General features: G+C 42.8%; 1 protein-coding gene across 1 annotated transcript in view; it reads left to right on the forward strand.

The window, feature by feature from the left end:
• The window catches only part of METTL21C (methyltransferase like 21C), a 34,831-nt gene that overhangs the window by 8,736 nt on the left and 1,887 nt on the right, over window positions 1-24,208 (forward strand). The window contains exons 2-5 of the mRNA XM_030458614.1: window positions 20,656-20,671; window positions 20,765-20,832; window positions 22,471-22,628; window positions 23,638-23,780. Coding sequence (XP_030314474.1) covers window positions 20,656-20,671; window positions 20,765-20,832; window positions 22,471-22,628; window positions 23,638-23,780 — 385 coding nt within the window. The remainder of the gene's footprint in view (window positions 1-20,655; window positions 20,672-20,764; window positions 20,833-22,470; window positions 22,629-23,637; window positions 23,781-24,208) is intronic.

A 24,208-nucleotide genomic window follows, 5' to 3' on the forward strand; every position in this document is an offset into this window, starting at 1 on the left:
TGATTAAAGTATTTGAGAAGGGGAAAAGTAAACTTCTATAAGACCTGCAGGGAGGGGAGCAGGTGAGAGTAACATCCGAGCAGAGATACCAAGATCAGTGAGGAAGGAGGGGAGGAGAACTTCTGCCTGAGCAGAAGTTCCCTTGCAACCTGAGGTGAGAGAGCTGACTGTCCCCTGAATGAAGGCCATGGAGGAACACAGGGCAATAGCCCATGAAGGACCATGGTGGGGCAGATGTGGATCTGCAGCCATGGAGGATCCCATGCCAGAGGGGGTGGCTGTTCCTGAAGCAGGATGGAGCAGTCTGTACCTGAGGAACTGCACCTCCTGGGAGGGATTCATGTTGAAGGAGATTGTGAAGGAAGAGGGACCTCACATTGGAGCAGGGGAAGGCCGTGAAGAGTCCTCCCACTGGGGAGGAAGGAGCAGCAGGAAACAACGTGTGATGAATTTACTGTAAACCCTACTCCCTGTCCCCCTGTGCTGCTGAGAGGGAGGAGTTAGATAAATCAGGAGCAAAGAAACTTGGGCCCGGGAAGAAGGGAGAGGGAGGGAAAGGTATTTTTTGGTTTTTTTTTTCTTTGTCCTGCTCTAATTTTATTGGTGACGAATTAAATTGATTTTTTCCCCAAGACAAGTCTGTTTTGCTTGAAAACACAATTAGTGAGTGAAACCCTCCCTGTCCTTGTCTTGATTCACAAACTTTGACTTGTATTTTCTCCTCCCCACCTTCCAGTGTGGGAAGGAGTGTGGGAGCTGCTGCCTGGTTCTTTGTTGCCAGGGAGGTCTAAACAAAGACACCGAGCATCTCTCAGTCCCTCCTAGGTAAAGAGGGAAGGAACTGCAGCTTGCTGAGGCAGGGACACCCCAAACCTGTGTGAGTGAAGAGAGCAGCTACTTCAGTGGGTATGCATGGCAGATTTTCTTTCACTGCTGCTTATTATGGAAAGTTGGGAAAGGGGACTCTCCCAATGGTATTTTTGACCGTGAAGGCCTTTTCACTCACCAGTAACCTAATCCTGACAGTGGCAGGGGAATCCTAAATACTGCTGTGCAGGGGGTAATGTCTGGTGCCATTCGCTGCATTCAGCCCTTTTAACTCACATAGCAGCTCACCATGGACATAAAAGAACGTGCCAGTGGGCAGGTAGGATGAACAGAATAACAAAAGAGAAAGGCAGATGGTGTCTCTGAAACGTAGGAAGGTTTCAGTTGTTGATCAAGATACTTCTGTAATGCTAGAGAGTTTGATTTCCCTGCTCCTCATACATCAGCAATATGTGTATAATGTCCCTTGTACTGCAGAAGAATAGCTACACATTAAAAGAAGCCCTCATTTTAAATTTTATGGAAACACACCTCACAATAATTTTATTTGTTTTGTAGCTGACAAAAAAAAAACAACTAACTCTCTTCCATGAACAAAAGTCTCCCAGGACAACCGAAAGGAACCATCAGTTTTTCCCTTGCCTGAAGAGCTCGTTTTTTCTTTTAATTGGATGTTAACACCTCTGACACTGTGACAGATACCAGAGGCAAGGCACTGGCACCATCCTGGTGGGCTGAGGTAATGGCAGGGCTGTCACATGTGCTTCTGGTTTCAGGTTTCAGTTTCCCGGAGAAGGACCATGCCAGGGCATTTCATCCTTTCTCAGAGGTGTGGGGAGCAGAATCAGGGGTGCGTTGGCTTGAAGGCTCCTGGCTGTGTCAAGTGTCCAGTGTATTTCCCAGCACCATAGAGGTCCATCTACAGAGTTAAAGAACCAGACATGTTCAGGGGTGCATGGAGTGAGATGTGTTCACCTGAGTTCATAAAGCTCACTGCACATTTTTAAATAGGTGTATGTCAAAGGCTTTAGGGGGGGGTCTTTTTGTTACAGAAATGTCTGTGTGCACCTATGTGTGTAGAATCCATGTATACACATGGACATATATATATATATTTCAACCTAAACTTAATTACTTCTAGGTGCAGGTATAAGTCAGGAGAGTTGAATAGCAAGGCTGTTCCAGGAGGAACATTAAGGGTGTTGGGAATAGGCTGTACCCAACACTTTCAGGACCCTTCTATACAATAAAAAGTCAAAGGATTTTAGGAAAAGTTGCTGAGAGAGGCTGTGTTGCATTAAAGCAAGTAAAGAAACCTGTCAGAAAATAACCCCCCTTGCAATCCAGCTGACCCTCAGATATCAGAGGAGCTGGGGGCAGCTGGGCTTAGATTATAAGTGACAGCCAATTCACCTTTAGGAGGCTGGAAAACAAGGCTCTGGATGCACTACTGACACCCCACGAGTAAAGAAATTACCTCAGATATGCGCTGGAATTCGGTCACACTGAAATGAGGTTTCTTACCATGAGATTAATGAACAGTGTGATTTATTAAAGCAGCAGTATACAACTTCTTTTGGATTGCTGGTGATAGATTCCTGTCTGCAAAAGAAGCACGTGTAAAATACCTAGGCTATAAGTATTTCCCCAGGGAGAATGTGGGGAACATGGCCGGAAACTGCAGATGTAGTGATTTACACTATTAAAGAGACTCTAAAGAGGTAAAAGGGAAAAGGGTGCTCAAATCTTACTCAAAGGCATCCCAATGGAGGAAGAGAGGCTCAGCCCTTCAACTGATCCCAAGGTCAGGGGTGTCCCTGCAGTGGTGTCTTCCCTAACATCCATCCCCCTGCTTACTATTTTTATACTGTTTTACCTGACAGGTGGAGCTTGAGTGACCCTTGTCAAGCATCTTTATTGTGCCTGATGCAAGGTTCTCTCCCTTCATGCTTAAAGGTAAAGGCTACAAAAAATGCAGTGTGCAGCCTCTGTGAGGGGTGGGCTCACCTTGAAGGTGGGTAACTTTAGTGATGGAGGTGTGTTTTTTATATTAAAATGGGATTATAATGAGCAAATGTACACTCCAGGAACAGCATTTGCCAGAGGGTGGCAGGTTGTTGGCCCAGAGTATCAAAAGTGCAGTTGGTTGGTATTGCTGCCACAGGGCACAGCCAGGGCCTCTCCACTCCACTCCACCCTCCATGTGATTTCTCTTGGAATTGGCACACTGAGCATCCCTGATAGAGCCACATCTATGGGAGTCATGGCACACTGGCCACATTCCACTGGCTGCAAGTGCTGCACCTTTACTTAAAAAGTACAAATGCAGCCTGGGTCATTTCTAGCAGTTATTGCAATTATTCCACAGGCTGGGAAGCTCCAGGACACAAGAATGTGTGAAGAGTTGCACCCTCTATCAGAAATAAACACTCCCAGGCTCTTTTAGAATAAGAACTAATCTTAAATATGAACACCCCAAAATGCATTTGCATTTCAGAGCACATGGTTGAAGGAGAGTTTACTTACAACTGCATCAGATCCAAAGGAGTTTGCTGCTGGGGACTACAGTCAAAAACATAACCTCTTAAGTACATTCATAGCTTGAGCATCCCATGCATTCCTTGATGCTTAGAGCTGCTGCTGCATGAGTGATGGGCCACATCTGTGCCACCATGAACTTTGGTGATTTAGAATTTGGGGTGCTGGCTTAGTGAAAGTAATAGTTCTAAAATATACTAATTTGGATAGTGAACTTTGTTGTGAAAGGATTGTGTTTCCATCACAAATGTGTCTCATTGTGCCAGACAGCTTTGAATCAGAAATGTTACAGTGTGTGTATATTAAAGTCTCTAATTCAAAAGATTCCTCATCTCCTTATATTCCTTTCCTGTGTCTGAAGGAGGAGGTGAAATCCCTGTCCAGATGGGACATCTGCAGCTGCATGAGACTGAAGGATTCTGGGCTGTGGAAAAACTCTCTGTGCTGAGTGCTTTACAGAGAAACAGACATGGTCTCCCCTCTGGGAAACTCAACAGGATTTGAGTCAATATGAGAAAGTGACTGACAGTAGGAAGATAAAAATAAATAACACAATTGCTTAGGTACCAATTCAGCAGGCTTGGATGGGCCAGAGTCTCTGGTTTGCTGAGGCCATGTTACATTGTAGGTGCAGTAAGAAGTGAACTTGGGCACTTCTTAAGTGTGTTTAAATTGCATTTTAACTAGTTCTTGGTCATGGCTTTCTATTAAGGAGCCACAGTTGTCTTTCCATAGAGAACAAATAATCCTGGTGCCTGGATTCTCGAGCCACCTGACAGAGATGAGTGGGTGAGGTGGTGTGACTGCTGCTCTTCATGGTCCAGCAGCCCAGCAGGAAAGGTAGCAGGAGCTACTCACTGTCCTCTTGAGCCAGAAATATTCTAATAGCCACAACTCATTAGGCACCTGGTCAGAGGTCTAAATGCAGGTCTTTAAAGCAGGGAGAGAACAAGAGAAGAAGAGCTTCTATTTCTGTAAAAGGAGTTTTTGATCATGTAAAACTGGGTCTGTTCTAGGCAAGGAGTGAGAGGAATGGCCTGGAAACACAGCAGGGAAAGAAGGAGGGTGGGGAAAAAAATAGGTGAGAGATGTGACTTATCAACATCTCTATTGCTGTCCATTTACAATACAAATGTGCTGGATTCAGGTACTGCTGAACCTGGCTGGTGAAGGGGCTGCAGCACTCCTGCAGAGCACAAGCCCTCAAAACAGAGGCTCCTTTCCTGGTGTGTAAGTACCCCTTTGAGGGGATGTAAACCAGTCAGCTGCAGGACTCCTGGCAGGGTGGGAGACTCCGTGCCAGCACAGGACAGTGAATGGAAACCAGAATCATAGAATCATAAAATGTTTGGGCTTGGAAGGGACCTCTAGAGATTCCAACCCCCCTGCCAAAGCAGGGTCACCTAGGGCAGGCCACACAGCAATGCATCTAGGCTGGGTTTGAAAGCCTCCAGAGAAGGAGACTCCACAACCTCTGAGCCTGTTCCAGTGCTCTGTCACCCTCACAGTAAAGAAGTTTCTCCTCACACTGAGGTGGAATTTCCTATGTTCTAGTTTAAACTGGTTACTCTTTGTCCTATTACTGGGCACCGCTGACAGGAGATCGGCCATGTGGTTCCTCTTCCTCCACCTTCACTTTTATTCTGCTTTTCGCTGTTTCCTTGCACACAGTGCCACTGCCTTATTGCTTGTTGGCCATCGTGCCAAACACAAATGTTCTCCAGCAGAAGACCCTCTCTCATGTAGGGTGAGGGTTAAAAAGTTCAGTAGTGACTCAGCCAGAGAGTTCCCCTCTGGATGAGGCAAGTGTTGCTATCATTACTATCTTTATGATTCCTAACTTGGCTTCTGCAATGAAATAAAAAACCTGTCCTCACTTTGCAAGCATGTGGTAATGCTTCTTAAATGAAATAGTGTGGTGCTCAGCGTACCGAGGCTGTAATTCAAGTTGCTGATCCCAAACTGCCAAAGTAATTTTTCTTTCAGGATATTGCCTGGCACTGAACTTGAAGATTGACTTACAATCTGTTGGACCATGCCAGGATATATGTTACTGTTAGGAAGAATGATTAGCAAGCACTGGCAAGGCAGTCTCCTGAAAAATAGGTCACTACTACTCACTGGTGAGTTTAAACAAAAAGATATAAATACCACACTCTATGCATGTTTCTCCTCTGTTGTTTATTACATATGTCTTTGTAGCAGGTAAGAATTTTGTTGTTTTGTGAGCTGTAATTTGTTATAACCAACAAATCAAAAATTCTTATTGAAGGAACTTCTGAGCTTAGAAGAAGGTCATCTCCTATTCAGAGCAGCATAGCCAGACGTAAAATTAGAAGTGCAGAAGTAAACCTTTAAAACACTGTGAGTTAAGTACTGTGTTTGCAGAAATAGTCCCCTTCAACTGCGTCTGTATTTGTTTTGTCAATAATTTTAAAAAATTGAAAGTGCTACAAGTTTTAAGGGATTTTTGCTGCTTTGGCTACTTCTAGTTGCCTCTGGTGGTTCTGGCTATTGCTGTCCATGTCCTGGATAGCAGCTGACTGAAAAGACCTGTGTTAGGATGCTTGAGATAGTCACATTGTCCCTTTGAAGATGTATTTTATCACCAAGAACCAAGCCAGTGACTAAATTGTCCTGAATTCTCCCCTCAGTCAAGCATCAGAGAAATGTTTGAGAAAGTTTTTTCTAGCCAGACAACACACTAACCGGTGATACTGCTTTCTACAGAAGTGTGGCAGATGCTGTGGAGAATGCTCTTAGACAAATCTTCTTTTACAGATGTACACCACATCACATGGCACCTGTTAGGTGGTAGCCTTCAGAAAAGAGCCCTTAGCACTTTGGTGTTGAAAGGAAGGGCTTGAAATGAAGGGAATAGCTTGAATGTTAGTGGGAGAGTTGACAAAAGGTGGTGGAGGCAAACGTGTGCTCATTAGCAACATCTTAAACCCCAGAGAGAAAATGTCCTTTCTCATGTTTCCTGCACAAATGCTGGAGATAAATCTGAGTCTATAAAGCTTTGCTGGATATAGCTCTGTTTGCAGGATCTGTTTGAGGAGTGAGTACATTCTTGTCAGTTCTTCAGACTGATGCAGTTTGGAGAAAAAAGAAGAAACATGACAAAGCAAAGTTTACTTCCATGCTGTCCTCTGTGCTTCAGCACAGGTGTTTGCACCAGTGGGTGACATACACACTTTTCAGTTTAGGAATAGTTTTGAAATTTAGTGGGGGTGGAAGCAGAGCAGTCTATCTGTCTATGTGTTCTATTTATTCTCTTTAAAGGAGCATTTCCCCTGTAATCTCACTAAGCAGCACAGTTTGACTCCAAGGACACTCAGCACTCACTGATCCCCGTGAAACTTGTTGGCTCTTAAGGGCTTGGGGCAACTTCTTGCTGTGTTAATTCTCAGTCTAGCAAGGCACCAAGTGATATGTGAAGGTGGCAAGTAATCCCAGCTTATGCTCAAACACATTTGCAGTTGTCATTCAGCAAAGTGCTTACATACATTTTTCAATTTCATCTTATTGGATTTAATGGGAGTCGGAATGTCCTTAATGACTGTGCTACAGCTGAGCAATCTCCTCACTTGGAGATTCAACCAGAGACAACAAACATGCTCTGACCCTTGCTCCTGGACTCTGCATCTGCAATCTGCTGCTCATCACAGACCCCAGTAAAATGAAGACTGCAAGGATTTGGTGGTTTTGAAGAGTAAGTTAGATGATCAGCCACCAGGAGTGGTTTAGGCAGAGGTGCTCCTGCCTGGGCCTGAAAGAACAGCCTTCTACAAGCAACTACAGCCCAATTTTCAGTGACTTCTAGGATTTATGCTACATGATGGTCATACTGTTACATGGATGCCAAGTACAGTTACCAGTTAGTATTCAACACCGATCATATTAACTAATCAGATTTTTTTTTTGGTAGCTGTTAAACCTTTCTTTGTTTACCTAGGTATCTTCCACAAGAAGAAAAGATTGGAGGAAAGAGAATGTTTTCATTTTGGGAAGAGAATCCTTTTCAACTTTCTGAGAGAGAGGACATACTTTCCTTCCCGTTTTACCTATTATTTCTCCCAATGGTTGACACAGACAGAAAATAGTCTAAATCACACATGGCAATCTTAAACTCCACTTAGGCAGCCAAATCCAAAACATATATTCTGTTAATCCCACTCTAAGCAGCCACTTGGTTTGGGTAAAATGTACCCTGTAGCTCTGTTTCCATGATAAAATCTCCATCTCCATCTGGCCATAGTTCCAATAAGTCAAATCCAAATGCTTTTGTCCAAGCACAAGACATGGAGGAGTTTTTAGAGACACTTTCCCATCTATTTCCCCTAGTGAGGGGAAGACTTAAGTTTAAGTCTGCCCCTTGAGACATCACAGAATCACAGAACTGTCATCACTGGAAAAGACCTCTCTAAGATCACTGTGTCCAACCATCAATACAAACCCCCACCCTCCCCAGTAAAATAAATGTATATATCAATACTTGTATCACTATGCCCACTAGAGCATGTCCTGCAGTGCTTTCAAGGAGTGGCTGAGGGACCTGGGATTGGTTAACCTGGAGAAAAGGAGGCTGAGGGGAGATCACATTGCTCCCTACAACTCCCAACAAAGAGCACAGATGTCTGTGCCATGAGCCACCAGCTTCTCTAGGAGGATGCTGAAAGAGACTGTGTCAAAGGTTTTATTAAAGTCCAGGTAGATAATACCCACAGCCTTTCCCTCATCCTGGTGACCGGGTGGGTCACCTGGTCATAGAATGAGACCAGGTTGGTCAATCAGGACATGCCTTGCCTGAATCCATGCAGGCTGGGTCTGATCCCCTGTGTGTCCTGCACACTCCAGACGAACCTCTCCACAATTTTCCCTGGTGCTGAGGTCAGGCTGAGAGCCCTGTAGTTCCCTGGATCCTCCTTCCAGCCCTTTTTGTAGATGAGCATCACATTGGCAAGCCTCCAGTCACCTGGGACTTCCCCTGTTAACCAAGACTGCTGAGAAATGATGGAGGGAGGCTTGGTAAACCCCTCTGCCAGCTCCTTCAGTGCTCTTGGGTGGATCCCATCCAACCCCATAGCCTTGTGGGTGTCCAGGTGCCATAGCAGGTCATTAATTTCTTCCTCCTGGATTATGGAGGGGGGCAGTGCTACTCTCTGTCCTTATCTTCCATCTCCAGGAACTGAATACCCTGAGGGTGATTGGTCTGACTAATGAGGACAGAGTTAAAGAAGGAGATATTTAAAAAGAGACTGGATGTGGCACTCAGTGCCATAGTCTGGCAACCGCAACGGTGGTTCAAGGGTTGGACTCGATGATCTCTGAGGTCCCTTCCAACCCAGCCAATTCTATGATTCTAAGGCATGAAGTATCTCAGCCTTTTCCTCATCCTTAGTTGTAGTGCTTACTCCCAAAACTTAATTGTTATATTCTCCCCCTTGCCTCGTGTCATACCTTGCTGCTGAATGCCTGGCTGAACATGCCTACAGCACCCCTCCCTAATCAACAGGACTTGCTCAGTATCCTCCTACTGAAGGTACAGTTGCAACAGGAGTGACAGTGAAAAACTCAAAAATAAGCATCAGCCTGTAAGCTGGATTGCTGCTTTGGGAGGTAAAAGAAGGGTGGTACAGAGATGATTGCACTCGTAAGTCATTTAACTGTGGATAAAAAGGTTTTCAGTGTTCCAAATCTTGTGATTTTGTCAATGAGATAGCTTTGTCTGGGGGAGTCAGGATCATGTCTTCTCTTAAAATGTAGCATCTTGGCCCCTACAATCACCAGCAGAGATCTGGTTGATGCAGTCAGGGAAGCCTGGAGGATGATTCAGATCCCCTACCAGCACAGTCAGCAGTCCCTTTCATCTTGGCTCCTCTGCCATTTGACACTCCTGGGCAGTACCTGCATGGGGATGGTAGATATGACAGAAGACAGAGGAAGCCCATGGTCTTTTTGGTTCAGCAACAGGATACCAACTGGGATACTCCAGAACACCTAAAGTAGCATTAAACACCTGCTTATAGGCAACTGAAGCCTAGTTTTAAAGAGATTGCTTCTGGGCTCATTGATTATGCAGAATATATCACAGTTAAGTGGAGGAAACAGAACTACCATTTTGATGCCTGAATTTAGGTGTTCTCACCTGGATTCGAATCTCCTCCCCCAGCAGAATTAAGTTGCCGAAAAATGGGTGTCTAGTACAACCTCAGCTACTCCAGCTGCTGCTGCAGAAGGGTGAGGGTTTCCCAGCAGTGCTGTGTCTTCTCTCTCAGCCCCATACAATTTCCTTGGACATGCCAAGGTGTCTTGGGAGACCTTGGGCATCTGTATTCAGGCCACCGCATCCTGCCCCTAGCATGCTGAAGATGTCTGGGAGGACAACATCACTGCAACATCACATCCACAATTTTCCCTGGTGCATTGCCTCGGATGTCTCTGGGAAGGAAAGAGCCAGAACCTGCACTGATGTTGTTCACAGGACTTCTGTCACGTCTGCTGGCTGCGGTGGCTTCACCACTGGCTGCAGGAGCTGAGTTTGCACTGCATTCTGCTCTCCTGCCTGAAAAGAGTAGTGCAGGCTGAAGCCAAAATTTCATTTTTTCAAAAATCTTACAATTCTCTGACCTGGTGTTCCCAGTCATCCTGAGCTGTGCCCTCCTACACTAGCAAAGCCCATCACAGCTCTCCCAACACTTTCTTCTTAGGGCTGCACTTGGTGTTGCTGCTAGGTTGTTGTATTTTTACTGCTAACCCAGTGCTCAGGAGAGATCTGTGAATTTTACTGCAATATTCAGTGGTGTGAAATTCTTTTTATTGGTATCAGCATAGACTTTGCAGAGTGGCACCAGAGTGGCAGATGCACTTTATCACTGAAGCACACATTTTTTTGCCTGCCCACCTTTTTGGGTGAGAACAAACTCTCCTGTGCCTCTGTGCAGAGCAGCACATGGGTAGAGATGGCAGAGAGTGAGAGAAATCTTGATCTGCTTTGGAGCCATGAAAGGAGGAGCTAAACTAAAGAAATTAACAGCACTCAATACCAGAATGTATTGTTGAACTTAACTGTTTACAGTGTCTTCTCTGAGTCTGCAAGAAATTTACTTTGCAAATATGCAGAATTTTCTTTGCGTGTAAGTGCTTGTAAATACTCTTGTTTCTGAGCACTTCTTTCTATCACAAGACAGCAATTCACATAGTTCCATTCTCTCATTTTATCTCAAGTGAGCAGCTGTAAGGATAGCAAACTCCCTTCCAATAAACACCTAATGCCATGTTGCCATTTCATGTCAGGGAAGCTTGATGCCAAGATGATGAAAAATTTCCATTGACAGCTCCAGACACAACCATGTGAGCAGTACTGGAGAGCAAATATGGCACAAAAATTCAGGTGGGTTTGGGTAAAACTGTTATTTGAGCTCCCCTGAGCCCCATCCCAGCCATTTAAAAATGGAAGTTTTAAATTAACAGTTTGTACAGGCAATAAACATCTAGAGCATTTTTATATTTGTGGATAACTGTGAACATGTCTTCTCTGTCAGTAAAATAAGCTTTTAACTTTAATGGATAAACTCTGCTCCCCCTTAGCCAGTTCTGAAACTCAATTCATGGCGTATCATCCATGGCATCAAAATCTAGAATTTTTTTTTTATTTTTATTTTTATTTTTTTTTTAAAGAGCAAGTTTTAGTGCAAAACAGAAGGCTAAAAGTGCAGAAACACCCTGCTTACATGCAGGCTTTCCAGGACAGCAAATTGTAATTCTCTGGTACTTGATTCACCTGAACCAACACATAAGTTATCACTTGCTGGGGAAGAAAGTAGTAGCAACACCTTTAGGCAAAAAAAAAACCCCAAAAACCCCAAAACTTTGTTTTGTGTTTCAGAAACTTCTTTAGCTATGGTAGAGATTCATGTAAAGGACTTCCCCTTCTGTTTCAGAAGTGAGATGGGGGAGGAAGACTTTATACACAGTCTAAGGGTATGGATGCTTCCAGAGCTCCAGGCATGAGCCTGGAACATCCTCACTTTTTGGCTTGCAAAACTTTTCAACAACACAGAACTATTGATGTTCAGCATATGCCTGACTTCCAGTGGGATGAACCTGCTCAGAAGTTTAAGGTATTGAGTTTCTTTGTTGGTGGTGCCTAAATAGAGGTTTGCACAAAATCAGCAAGGTGGGAACATCACCGTGCTCCAGTGTCCTCCCCAGTTCCTGTGTGACATTTCAGGATCTGGCCAGCAAGGACTGAAAAAAAATAACTTCACAAGTGGCTTTGTGACAGACATCTCTGCGAGGACACGGCAGGAGGACCAACAACTGGGAGAAAATTATGTCCATCAGCAACCTGGCACACAGGTTTGCTCACCAAATCCCAAAACCCTCAGGTACAGGGGGAAGCTTTGGCCTCCAGCAGCAGTGAAGCTTTACTGATGGGGATGTGCAGGATCCAGCACTGACCATGTTCAAGTGATAAATCAGAGATGCCCCAGATACCAACCTACGAGCACCTCACTCAGCAATAAGAGACTGAGGTCAAAGAGGGTTCAGCTGCCTTAACTAGCACAGGCACTGGATATTCCCTCAGTAATTAATATTACAGAAATAATGTAGGTAAAAGCTAGGGTTACCACACAGTTACACAAGCTACAAGTACACATTTTACAAAAAAGTTGAGCCAAATTAATTACAACAAATTTCAACAAGTCTTGTTGGTAGTGGACTTGTCTCTGCTTCTGTCTTTTCCTTTAGGCTTGATCAAATTTTAGATAGACTTTGCAGAAGATCAAGCCACTATCAATTCAATCAAGATGAGTACCTGGTGTTGCTGAACTGTTAGATCAAGGAACAAAGAAGATGTGCTGTTATGAATGAGTCCAGTATTGCAAAGCTAAGTTTTTGTTTATTTTTTAAATGTCTTTGTATCTGGCAGTTGTTGCATGGAAAAGCTGCTCAGCCCACATGGTACTACCACTAACTACATTTTTTAGAAGAGCTACATGGCAGATTAGGTGACAATTGAAACCAAAATTAGACTACTTTAGTTCTAAATGTATTTAATAACTCCTGCATAGACAACTACATAGGAAAGCATTTATTATACAGCATCTACTGGAACTGTTTCCATATGAAACAGCTGGAGGGGACTCCTTGCAATTTTAGCAATATATTTCAATCTTTGAACAGAAAAAGAAATAAGATTAAAGCATCCATACAATGGCACAGTGTTCTCATGGAAGCACAGGAATAATGGTTTCCCCAGAGAAAGGCAGCACTCAGAGCACTGACAGAAGAGGGGGCTGATCTCTGCTCCCACAGACATGAGCATCAGTCTCCACCACCCAAGCACCCAGGGGCAGAAAGACCCCGTGCCTGCCAGGCACAGCAAGCTTGCAGGCAGGGAGGTTGGAGCACTGGGCCAGAGGAAAGGATGAGTAAGGGACTCAAAACCAGGTTTGTAACACAAGATGTAATTGCCCAGGATTGCTGGTGCCGCAGAGCTGGATGAGCCCATGCTCTGTGGCAGGACACTGCTACTCTGGGCATCCATTTCTCCACACAGTCATCCCTCCCCTGAGCTCCTGATGAAATGCTACAATCCTGGGCCTTAAAAACCATTGTCCTTTTTCCCCCAAATAGGCTCAAATACTGAGACCCCAGTGTCCCTGGAGGGGAGCTCACCAACAGAGTATTTGAGTGGCCCATCACTGGCTTAAAATGCATGACATGACCCCTGGTCTTTCTGGTGGTGCTGGTGGGGAACAGCTTTAACCTTGCTGTAACAGTCATCCCAAAATATCTTTTCTGCACAGCCTTACAAAAGCTGCCAGGCAAATCTTTCATAGCCGTAAGTATTACTGGTATTTTCCAGATAACGTAATTCTGCTTTGTCTGGGCCATTCCTAACACCTTACACGCAGACTGCATGACTGCAGAGGCAGCAGGACAACAAAAGCTTTGCCAAGATCAGCTACCTCCCTGGAGCCCAAATCCTGGGATTTCTGGCTTTTCCATCTCCACAAAAACACACTGATGGAGGAGGTGAAGCTGAGGAAACATGCCAAGATCCAAGTGGCTCTCTCTGGAAAGAAAAGCTGCCAAAAATCTCCCTACAAACAGTCAAACTTTGCTTCATACCCCTCAAAAGGCAGCCAAGCCCAATCCATGCTTCTGCAGACCAAAACTAAGAACTGGTTTTGATGTCCTAAGGAAATCACCACAGGTGCAGAGCCAGCAGCTTCCTCCTTGAGCGAGCCAGGAAAGACCTAGTGGTGACTTCTGACTGTCAAAGGGAGAAAGCTGTTTCTCACACACCCAGATTGTAACCCTGTTGGACTTTTATGACCTTCAGCATCCTGTTCCTCCTTAAGAGACAGCCAGCACAGGTTTGCCTGTGAAGCAGGTGCATAGCAAGATGCAGCAGGTAAAGCAGGACTGAATTCACAGCCCATTCATAGCTTTGGAAAGCAATGATAAAACCACAATGGTGCAGGTAGGAGCTTAATATATTAAAAAAAAAAAAAAAAAAAAAAAGCTGTTAGTAGTGACTTGGGATTAAATTCTGCAGTTCTTGCTTAGACAAGCCTGTTGAGCTATCAAATGTTACATACTGCATCATGCAGATGTTGATTAAATCCAAGTGAAACTGGAGGCTTCAGACTATTCCTTTTCCACCCAAACTCTTTGTACAAATGCAAAAACCAAATCCAAAGAAGAAGAAGAAATTAAAAAAGTGCAATTCCAAGTGCACAAGAGCCCCCTTAGAGCTAAACCTGAGGAAATAATGAAATATATTTCTCTCAGTCCAAGGCAAAAATCTCACTGACTCCAATGAGACAGAAAATCACCTTATGATCACAGTCTGTGGTTTCAATAATGTCATCAGGGCTGAGGACTAATTCAGGCATAGAGCTGCTTTGATTTGCATTAGACTTTTGATCTGCATGCACAGTAGCTAAGGGCATGCAATTGCCCTTTGTATTTGAACAGTTAAGCTCACAGAAGGCCAGATTTGTTAAAATAACACTGCATTAAGGTGGCTGCCAAGTCAATAGACTTTTCCATAGGGTGCTTTTTAATAAGGTCAAGCTACTTCTAACAATAGTCTGCAAAGATTAATTTTTAAATAATTCCTGTTGCAAAGTTACTTGCTTAATTGTGATGTTACTTGAGCTACTCATTAATCATTCATTTGAAATGACTTTAAATCTATTTTTATCTTCCTTCTAGAGAGACACCAGACTTTTTTACAAATAGAAGAGAAGCAGTGAAGCTCTTCAGTGCATTCAATCAGATCTTGCATTCTTTTTATTCATCCCTTTAATCATCTCTCACCACAACAAAACTCTCCCAGTACTCAGTCCTAATCAAATACTACTACAACAGGTGGTAACTAAGTTTTGGATACAAAGAAGGTTGTTAAAAAAGCCTGGCTGGTTGTATTTCCATACTGTGGTAGCTGTAGTCAACCCAAGGAGTGAAGTGTTCAGTGAAGTGTTCAGCCTTAGCTCAGCCAGCATGAGTTGATCCCTCCTGTGTGTGTATGGTAACCAGGCCCAAACAGATCCAGTCCAGTTCAGTAAACTAAGACCATCACAATCTTTGCTCTATAAAAAGCCCGATGGGATTAGTTTGAGATCTCTTTCCTTGCCAACGAAGAAGAAAAAAAAAAAAAGCAGATGGCATCGAGTCCTTCCCTGAGCAACCAGATGAGAAATGGCAGAGGGACTACAGGAGGTAAGATAACACCCCGAGGCAAGGCAAAGAGCTCTTCAGTGAGGAGATAAAATTCTTCCTAAGCTTTGAGTGTTCAGATGAAAGTTCATCTTCAGAACTTCTGCCCCCTGGGAGCAGCAGGTCTCCAAACAAGTGGGCTGAATAAGCAGATGAAAAAGAGGTGGCACCAAGAGATCAACCACTCTATTAAAAACAGTTTTGTCCAAATACAGAGAAGAACTAATAATTAATGAGGAAAATGGAATGAAAAAAAACAAAAACCAACCCTTTTGGGCAAACAACATTGTATTTTGTAAAATTAACTGAAGTGAAGGCAACCCCAGAATTCATTGCTGAGGGGAGCAAAGGTGTGTGGGTTTATAATAAACCAGGAGTTAATGAGCTGGAAAAAAAATAAGTATCCCATGGGTATGTTGTATTGCCTCTAATGCTAATACGTGAATACGAGGACAAGGGATCTGGTTCATCCATAACTTCATGCAGCCACTTCCAGTGGTGGCAGATGTTGTGCTGCCCTGCTCCCTTCACTGCCTTCCCTCTGCAGTTCTCTAAGGTCCCTTCCAATCCACATCATTCTATGATTCACTCTGACCAATCTCCCCCTGCAAGTGCACAGTTTCTAAATGACTTGTAATGGTTTATTACATAGCAGGTCTTTGCTAGGATAGGAGACACATATAGAAAGTAAAAAAAAACAACACCTTCAACACCAAGGAAAGTGCTAGAAAAAAAAAATCCATTCTTTTTGGTACTAGAGAATGTGTGCTTAAATAACACACCAGGGCTCTTCACTTAAAGTCAAGTGAAGGGAGGTCCTACTCAGACCACCTAAAGCCAAATTTTGACTCAGCTGCCTCCTTGCTTCTCCTGTGAGGCAGGAAGAGCTCTTGCTTAACAGGAAAGTGACCACACAGCTGGGCACAACGTGGAGAACACATCTCTTCTCACATAACAGGGCTCTCAAGCCTAATCCAGAGCATCCCACGTCCCAGAGGATGGTGAGGTGATGGGAACACACACTCAGTGAACAGCCCCATTCCTCACCATCTTGGTTCTTGGGGTGAGCCCAAGTGGTCCAGCACTGGTTGACCCAACAGCTTTGCTTCCAGGCTGCTAGGGAAGGACAGAGCAGGCATTAAATGCTCCACACATGGCTTAGGGAAGCCAGGAGCTGCTGGCAAGGCAGGCACAGCTTGGGGTCCCTCTTCTTAGCATATGGAGCATTTCTTCCCTCTACCTGAGCAGGAAGATCCTCGATGGGGTAGCACAACTTTCAGCAACCCTTATCTAGCAACACTCTGTTTTGATCCCATGAGATGCTTCATCTCACTATATGTACAAATAAGTTTAGGCCTGATTAATTTCACTTCACAACATTAAATGAACTGAAGATGAAATGACAACTTCTTGTCCTGTTGTTTTGGACACCATTTCATATTTCATATACACAGTGATCGTAGGAAAAAACTTTAAAGATGTAAACATGAGAAGGTATTTTCTCTGGTTATAGATGGTCTTCATAAGTCAGCTGGTAGTGTTTTTGGCCATGGTATGAAACAGAACACACAAATAAACCTTTTATAGGAAAAAAAAAGCTGGGTCTGGACATCCTGCTTTACATTCACAAAAAGTTCTGCTCTTCCAATAAAGGTGGCAATTTTAAATGCCTCCTAAACTGATCATATGGTTATGAAAGATACCATGGAAAAAAATGGGACAAGTTGCACAGAAACAAGTTCCCAAAGCTGTGTTTGAGTGATTTATTTAGGTACATAGCATGCTATGCGATCTGAACAGTGGTGAGATTTGTAAGAGTTTATGTCCAGGTAAGAATTTTAGGCAAGAATTTGAAAATTATATTCTTATCTCTGGTGTGGGCAAAATATTGAGAGCCTTTAGGAAGCCAGATCCATCCCTTTGCACTTAGGAAGCTGCCCACCCCATCTAGGTAAGCAAAAGAAAGCCTGTACAAAGAGAAAGGATTTCTCATTTTAAGAATAATTAAACCAGTGGGTTTGGTTTGAGGGTCACATTCTGTGTCCCTCTCCACCTTTGGCTTCCCCTGCCCATGAAGGCCACAATTCCCTTTGGATGTTATCACCCAAAGGTGGGTTCATCCTACAGCTACAGCAATAGGAGAAAAAAAAAGCACAAAGCACAGAAGATGCAAACCTGGAACAAGTTTCACCTTGCAGTTGTTTGCACTGTCATCACCGTGATACAGACACTCAGCTGAGAAGGCCCTGTGATCTGGGGAATGCAAATAGTGCTTCCCACATCCAGAAAACCCCAGCAGATGCCTACAGCAATCAGGATGAGGAGAACCTTCCCTAGAACTGGGCCATTCTTCCTCAGTCATCATCAAGCCATCCAGGACCTCCAGCAATTCCTGCAGAACGTTTTGACTTCAGTCACACACTGAGAACGAGACAAACTCTGAATTTCTAGAGTGGAAAACCAACATTCCTCTTTTGATGTTTTGTTTTCTTTTTCTTCTCCTTAAAAAAACACAACAGTCCCTTTAAGGTTTCAATTACTGAGATGCTTTGGAAAGGTATTTTTACATAGCTGTCTCTGATGCCATTAAGATCTCTTCTGTAGGTGGTACCGAGTTAGAGGCTGTCCCAATGCATAATACTTGTCAGCACCATATTTCATTTATCATATTGTCACCTCTTGTAATGTGTCAGAGATCCTTTTGGAACTCTACAGCTTATTTTTGTTCCCACTGTCTTGAATACTTCCATATTATTGTCACCATGCTATTTTCTCCACTTCCCGGCAGCTTTTAGGAACAGACTCAGTAGCACAGCTTCCCATAGGACAATGTAAACTTGAATATTTATTGCCTCTTGCTGTAAAGAAGTGATTCAGACAGGTAACTCCTCCTTTTAATTCCAACAAAGCTCAATTTCTGTAGGAGTCTTCAATGTCTGACCTTACCAGAAGCTTGTGCAAACCCATGTATGCTGTATGAACTGGAGGTCCCTGCACTACATGTTTAGAGATATTTTCAAACATAGGAAACATTCCTCCTTTACTACACTCTGCCTTATTATTCATCAGCTAACACCAACACTAATGCTCTTTTTTAGTTTAAGAAGCACAGATGTCAGGCTTAGTCCCCCACTATTCCCTAGATGCCTCCAAGACCCCCTTAGAAATACACCTCACATTTGTACAATTCTGTGCTTTGGTATAAAATCTACTTTAAGCACTTGGTACCACTCTGCAGTTTGGGGTTGGTAATTTCACAGTAGAGTTCTGGGTAATTACCATATATATGGTCCTGGTGATCTGGGACTGCTAATTTCATTGATAAGCATGTCATTAGCTCTGCTTTAGCTCTGTCTTCTTTTTGGCACAAATCTGACAAGCTTTGTGCTACTAATGGGTTCAGAGAAGACCCTGACATTTTCATACCTATTTCTTACAATAATTTGATTCAAATTTTAACTGTTAAACTTCATTTTGCACTGAACTTGCTACTGTAAACAGCACGGGAACTTTTAAACTAGTTTTAAATTTAAATCACTCCAATCTGAAAATCAAATAATACGAATACAGTTTTACTCTGCCTATACACTGAGGAGGATGCTAACACTTAGTCCAGTGACAGACAGTTAGGAAGAACTTTTCTTTGATACCACTAAAAAGAAAAAAAAGATCCACACCACCAATTAGGTTTCATTCAACCAGACTTAAACCCCCCAAAATCCAAGCCACATAACTCACAATAAAAATAAATATATTCTCAAAATATTCAAAGACTTTGATTTACTTTGTTGCATTTGGCAGCCTCTTGCATTTTGTCTTCCAGAAATGGTCTAGGTGGCAAGTTCTCATGAGTGTTTATAAAACCAGGAAAGCCAACCAAGTAACTCAGAACTCTGTGGAAGTAGATGTTGAGTTAATGAGTGAAAAATCACCCTTTCATACATAGAACTAAGATGCCATGCTCCCTGCAGCCTGCCTATTCACACAAGTATGGAGAAATTCTAATTCCGTGGGGCTACACCTCCACACAACACTCATGTTAAACAAGAAATGTTTTGAGGTAATGCACAAGAAGCATTTACAGAAATTAGGTGGTAAATATAGGCTGACAACAGAGTATCAGTGTTGCTTCCTTCAACACTTAAGAAATGAAGCCATGCCTACATGGTTTGTAAATAACACCATTCCTACAGTTACCATACTTTCTAGTTGTTTGCACAAGAGGCACCATACAGAGTAAGGCAGTTCCTCTGATCTTATTTAATAAATTAAATATCAGTATTTAGCACTGATCCCATTGCCAAAGCTTAGGACAGAACTGCAACAGCAGCACCAGCCTGAGCTACATTCATTCCCAATGACAAATACAGTAAATATGACAGGCAGGAGCGTGCCTGCCAAAAAGATCACATCTTAAAAAATGTTATGGCAGTCATTCCAACAGCAGCATTTCTGCCTTCTTCTTACTAAGAACAGCCCCTGACCTAGCTCAGGACTGCTCAGCTGCACCACCTGTAAAGTCAGGGGGGCCTCTGGAATGCAGTGTTTATGGTATCAACTTAATCCAGTTAGCAGCTTAATACTAGGTCTCAAGTGTGTCTGTGTATGTACCTAAAGGTGTCTTAACTAACTTCTTTCAGAAGAAAGAAATATACTGGGTGTGACTTCTGGAGACATGGAGCAGCTACTCTGTGAAACACAGCTGTGGCAGGAGAAAGGCTCATTTCTGCCTCTGAGACCTTAGAGAGACTCTTAGAGAAACCACTACCTGAATGCAAAAGCTGTTCATCCCAGGATGCAAATACCTTCAAACTTAATTTAAAAAAAAAAAATCTACATTCCTTCCCCCAGCCCCTTATTTCTATTGCCAGCAATTAGCTGTTTGTTAATTAGCTGGCTGTTTTCTAGCCTTTTAAAGTCCCCTTTAAATTTTTCTACCCTCTAGCTGAATTATTTTTGACAGAATCTTTTCCAAGGAAAGAAGAGAGAAGGTGAGAAAAATGCATATAAAGCTCTCAAATTTTTGAAATGCATGAGGAGCACATATTTGGGTTTTTTCCCCAACATCCTTCTGCTTTAAAGACAAGCACCTACAGGGTTTTCCAATCAAAGTGTCATTTTCATGGTTGCACCCTCTCTCCCAGTAGGTATTTCCAGTGGTCACAGCCTGCACGAAAGGTGACAGGAAAGCTGTCATTTCCTGGGGACCCTCAGCTCTGTGACTCAGGGCAGCGGCAGGTACATAGAGCTACCCCAGCCAGATGCTCAGCAACACAAGGCAGACTTTGACATTTTCCTGGCAGTAGGAACTTCTTGAACTTTTCTCTGCATTTGGGCTGCTGCCAAGTGGCCACACACGTTATTTATGTGCAAGCTTGCCCACGGGAAGTTGCTCCTTTGGGTCAGCACTGCCGACCGTAAGGACGCACGGACCGCTTGATCTTCGAAAAACAGAACAAGAGGTTGGAGGAAGCCAAGATTTTATTCCTGAAGGTTGGGATATTTGGGAGCCCCCAAGAGCGTTTTCATTTTGTGCTGCAAACATGGAAGACTTTCGTGTAACACAGTAAGTTCTTTGAGCACTGCCTGGTAATGTTACTCTAAATAGCCTGCAACCTGACTGGCTGGTGCAGAGGGTTTATTCCCTTATTCCCTCCAGGTGGATGCCTGTATAAAAACCTCTGGAGTGTGCATCTGCCCACGGGAAACGGCTCTCTGCTGCAGCAGGTACCCAGACAAGTGTCCCTCTAACCTCCTCTGATGTGCCTCTGTGTCCTCAGCTTCACTAACAAAGGAAATAGATTTGTCTGGATTCCCCCATGTCAGCTCTGCTGTCTCAGCCAACAAAACGCCGCTTGCTTACCTACCTACCCCCTGCTACTGCACGAGGGGTATTGCTGCTGCCTTTCAGCATTTGTGTGCCTTCACCTTGTGTACTTAAATATCATATATGTTTACTGCAGGGATGTTCCTGGCACTGGCATTTCCTTTATTTCCTCTGATTTGTAGCAATTTATTTATTTTTATTTAGTGCGTGGCAGCGTGAGGAAAAGGCATGAGCTCTAAGAAACACTGATGCTGCTACTGCTGTGTGGCATCAGCCAAGCTCTGCCTCACAAACTGCAACTGCATTTCCTCTGTAAGCAAAAGGAAGTGGCTTTTGCCCAAATAATTAAAACTAAACCAGAGCATTACTGTGTATCACTGTGCAGGGAGGAGAGAAGCACATTTCAGGAGCTGTGCTTACAGGTGAAGACCCAGTGACACAGTACTGCTCACTATGTTTTTGGCCGCGTAGCCAGGCTTGAAAAGCTCTTTCCAAGCGAAGGACTTTTGAGGTTTAAGAGACACAATGTTTATTCTTCTAGGGGATAAACTGTTACTTTAAGGTTTATAATTATCTTACAACTGCTCTTCAGTGTTTCATTATCTTGTTAATTTTATGCAGCACTGTAAAACAGATAGTTTTGTGAATTATTTTTTTTCTTACTTAGGTTCTGAAGAAATCAAATGTGTTCTTGTAAGCTGTTTTGTTCACAAAAGTTTAAGACTATTAATGAAGTCAATTTGGGTTTAAGAACTTTGGAAAGCACAGGATTTAGATGATGATTTCCCTTCGGGATCATTTTGCAAAGATACCAGCTGCAAACATTCAGAAAAAGCCAACATTTGCTAAAGGAATGTATTTTAGTTGCAATATTATTACACTAAACCACAATGCTTTTAGAGATACACCATTTTAGTGAAATATGGATCAGGAAAATACCAAAAGTAAGTGTCAGTATTTATAATTCTAGAAGTGCAGCAGCAACTTGACCATATCACACAGAAGGTACGTAATGATGCAAATGATTACTCACTACTCACGTCTGCAGAGTTTTAAAGGAGTTAGTAGCTTAAAATTATAAAGCTGTGCATCCTTAGGGTCAAGATGCCAACAAACCTCAATTCTTGAAATTTTAAGTCTAAAACTGATCTGTAGCTTGCAGCTAAAGAACGCCTTACTTTTTACTCCAGTTTCTTAAATATACCATTAATAGTGATGGTAGTAAGTTGTATAAAAAGAAACCCTCAAAATCAACACCTATTTTCCAAGTAGCCTATTTTCATAAATGATAAAACCAACACGATAAAATAATAAATATGATAAACATGATAAAATAAAAATTTTTAGTATTACCACATTACCAGAAAGTGCTCACAGCAATTTCTAGTGGAGTGAGATTATCAGCTCAAATCATGGTTTCCTGTCCTTAAAAAAACCCCTCAAAACCAAAGCCCACACCAACTATTGTCTTCTTCTAATCACATCTCGTATAAAAAGTGCCCTCAAGCTTTTACTTTATTTTCCCCTATCCATTTCAGCTCTTTTGCCATGATCTCTGCAGAACAGCCATCAGTCCCCAACAAAATTCAAAGGGCAATGGACTCCCAAACTGAGGAAGAAGCAACCTGTGAAGAGCACTCCAAAAACTGCACTTGCAGCTCCAAGAGTTCCCCTTCAACATCAGAATCCAGCTCAGGTTTACTCCAATTTAAATACTGCAATTGCTATGGCATGCTACCATTTCATGCTTTCACTTTCATCAGCCTTTCAGTAGATGCCACCATCCCTTTAGATTTCTATTTTTACCATCATTCCCCAATACGTATTTCTTATCAGACAAAACTTAAAATAATTAAGATATATTTTTAAAAGGGTTCTGGATTTTACTTAGGTATCTAAGAACTATTTCTCAATTACAATCAGTTATATAACATGCATTAACAGGGCTGTCTCTGTTGAAGCTGTAGTACTACAGATTTCAACAAGCTAAACTGCTCACCTACGAAGGACTCCGGGCAGGCATCAGCTAAAATCCATCAGTTAAAGTTGATTTTGTATTCTCTATGCATATCTTGCTGAGAGGCTTCCATCAACACTCTGAGCACAGTCCTTCTGAGCACTGTTCCTTGTTTTCAGTGAGATCAGATGGAGCAGTTCAGCAGAGCTCTCCTGAAAAAAACCCAACCTACAAGCCAAACCCTTTTTTGAAACCTGTGAGCACAACAGAAGCACCCACTCCCTGAGCAGCATGGAATATGTGCTCTTAAGTATATGCTGACATTTAAAACGTACCTTACATAACTCTTTTGGTGGAAGAACGGATAAAAATAACCACTGAAAAAAGGTTTTCTTCAATGTAAGAATACGAATCCTAAATCCTTGTGTAAAAAGCAGCTTAACATTCTAGATCCATTTGCCTAACAAATGAAAAACTACAGCACAAGCCCCTACATGGCATCCTCTGGCATAGTATGAACTACAGCATGCACCAAAACACAACTAACCTGGTCCTAAAAATCTTCAAGCTGTTGCTAGCAGCATTAAACACCTAAATTAGTAGACTTTTCTAAAAGGCTTACTTATATCTTTAAATTTGCCACATAGACACTCGGAACGTGCCCCATGTACTATTTTTGCAAAATACTTCATACTAGTAGATAAACACCTGCATACAAAAAAAAATAATTTAACCTTTTCTCTCACAGATTCACCAGTAACTCTTAAAATACTACAGAACTGGGTTCCCAGAGCTTCACACCACTTTGATAAAGAGCACTACACATATGCTGGCCACCATATTGTTGTTCAGGAGTCCATAGAACACTTTGGGACCGTGGTGTGGCCGGGGGTAAGTATGTGATCCAGCACCCAGAAAGCTGACAGGAGAGAAGAGTAAACCATGACACTGGCACACAAATGTTAAGGAAGCTTTCTTAGATGACATATGACAGATGCAGGATGGAGCTGTGAAGTGCTTCAGCAGAAAGCTCTGCATTGCTGATCTGCCACTTCACACTGAAAGGTCTGTGGTATCAAAGTACTTGTAAATTGGATGCAGATATAGTAAAAAAAAAAAAAAAAGGGAGGGGGGGCAAGAAAGGGATCTCGGGAAGAAGTATTCAGCTTCTTCCATGTTTCTAATCTATCACTGTTTGGATTAAACAAACAGCAGTACAAAAAGGAGGCTGAGAAAGAAAATTGTGAGAGATTAAGTAAAGGAGATTAAAACAATGAAACACAATTCCTTTGAAGCACAGGCTGGAAGTTCCCCTGCAG

This window comes from Calypte anna, chromosome 1 (assembly GCF_003957555.1).
Source record: "Calypte anna isolate BGI_N300 chromosome 1, bCalAnn1_v1.p, whole genome shotgun sequence".
Classification (NCBI taxonomy): Eukaryota; Metazoa; Chordata; class Aves; order Apodiformes; family Trochilidae; genus Calypte; species Calypte anna.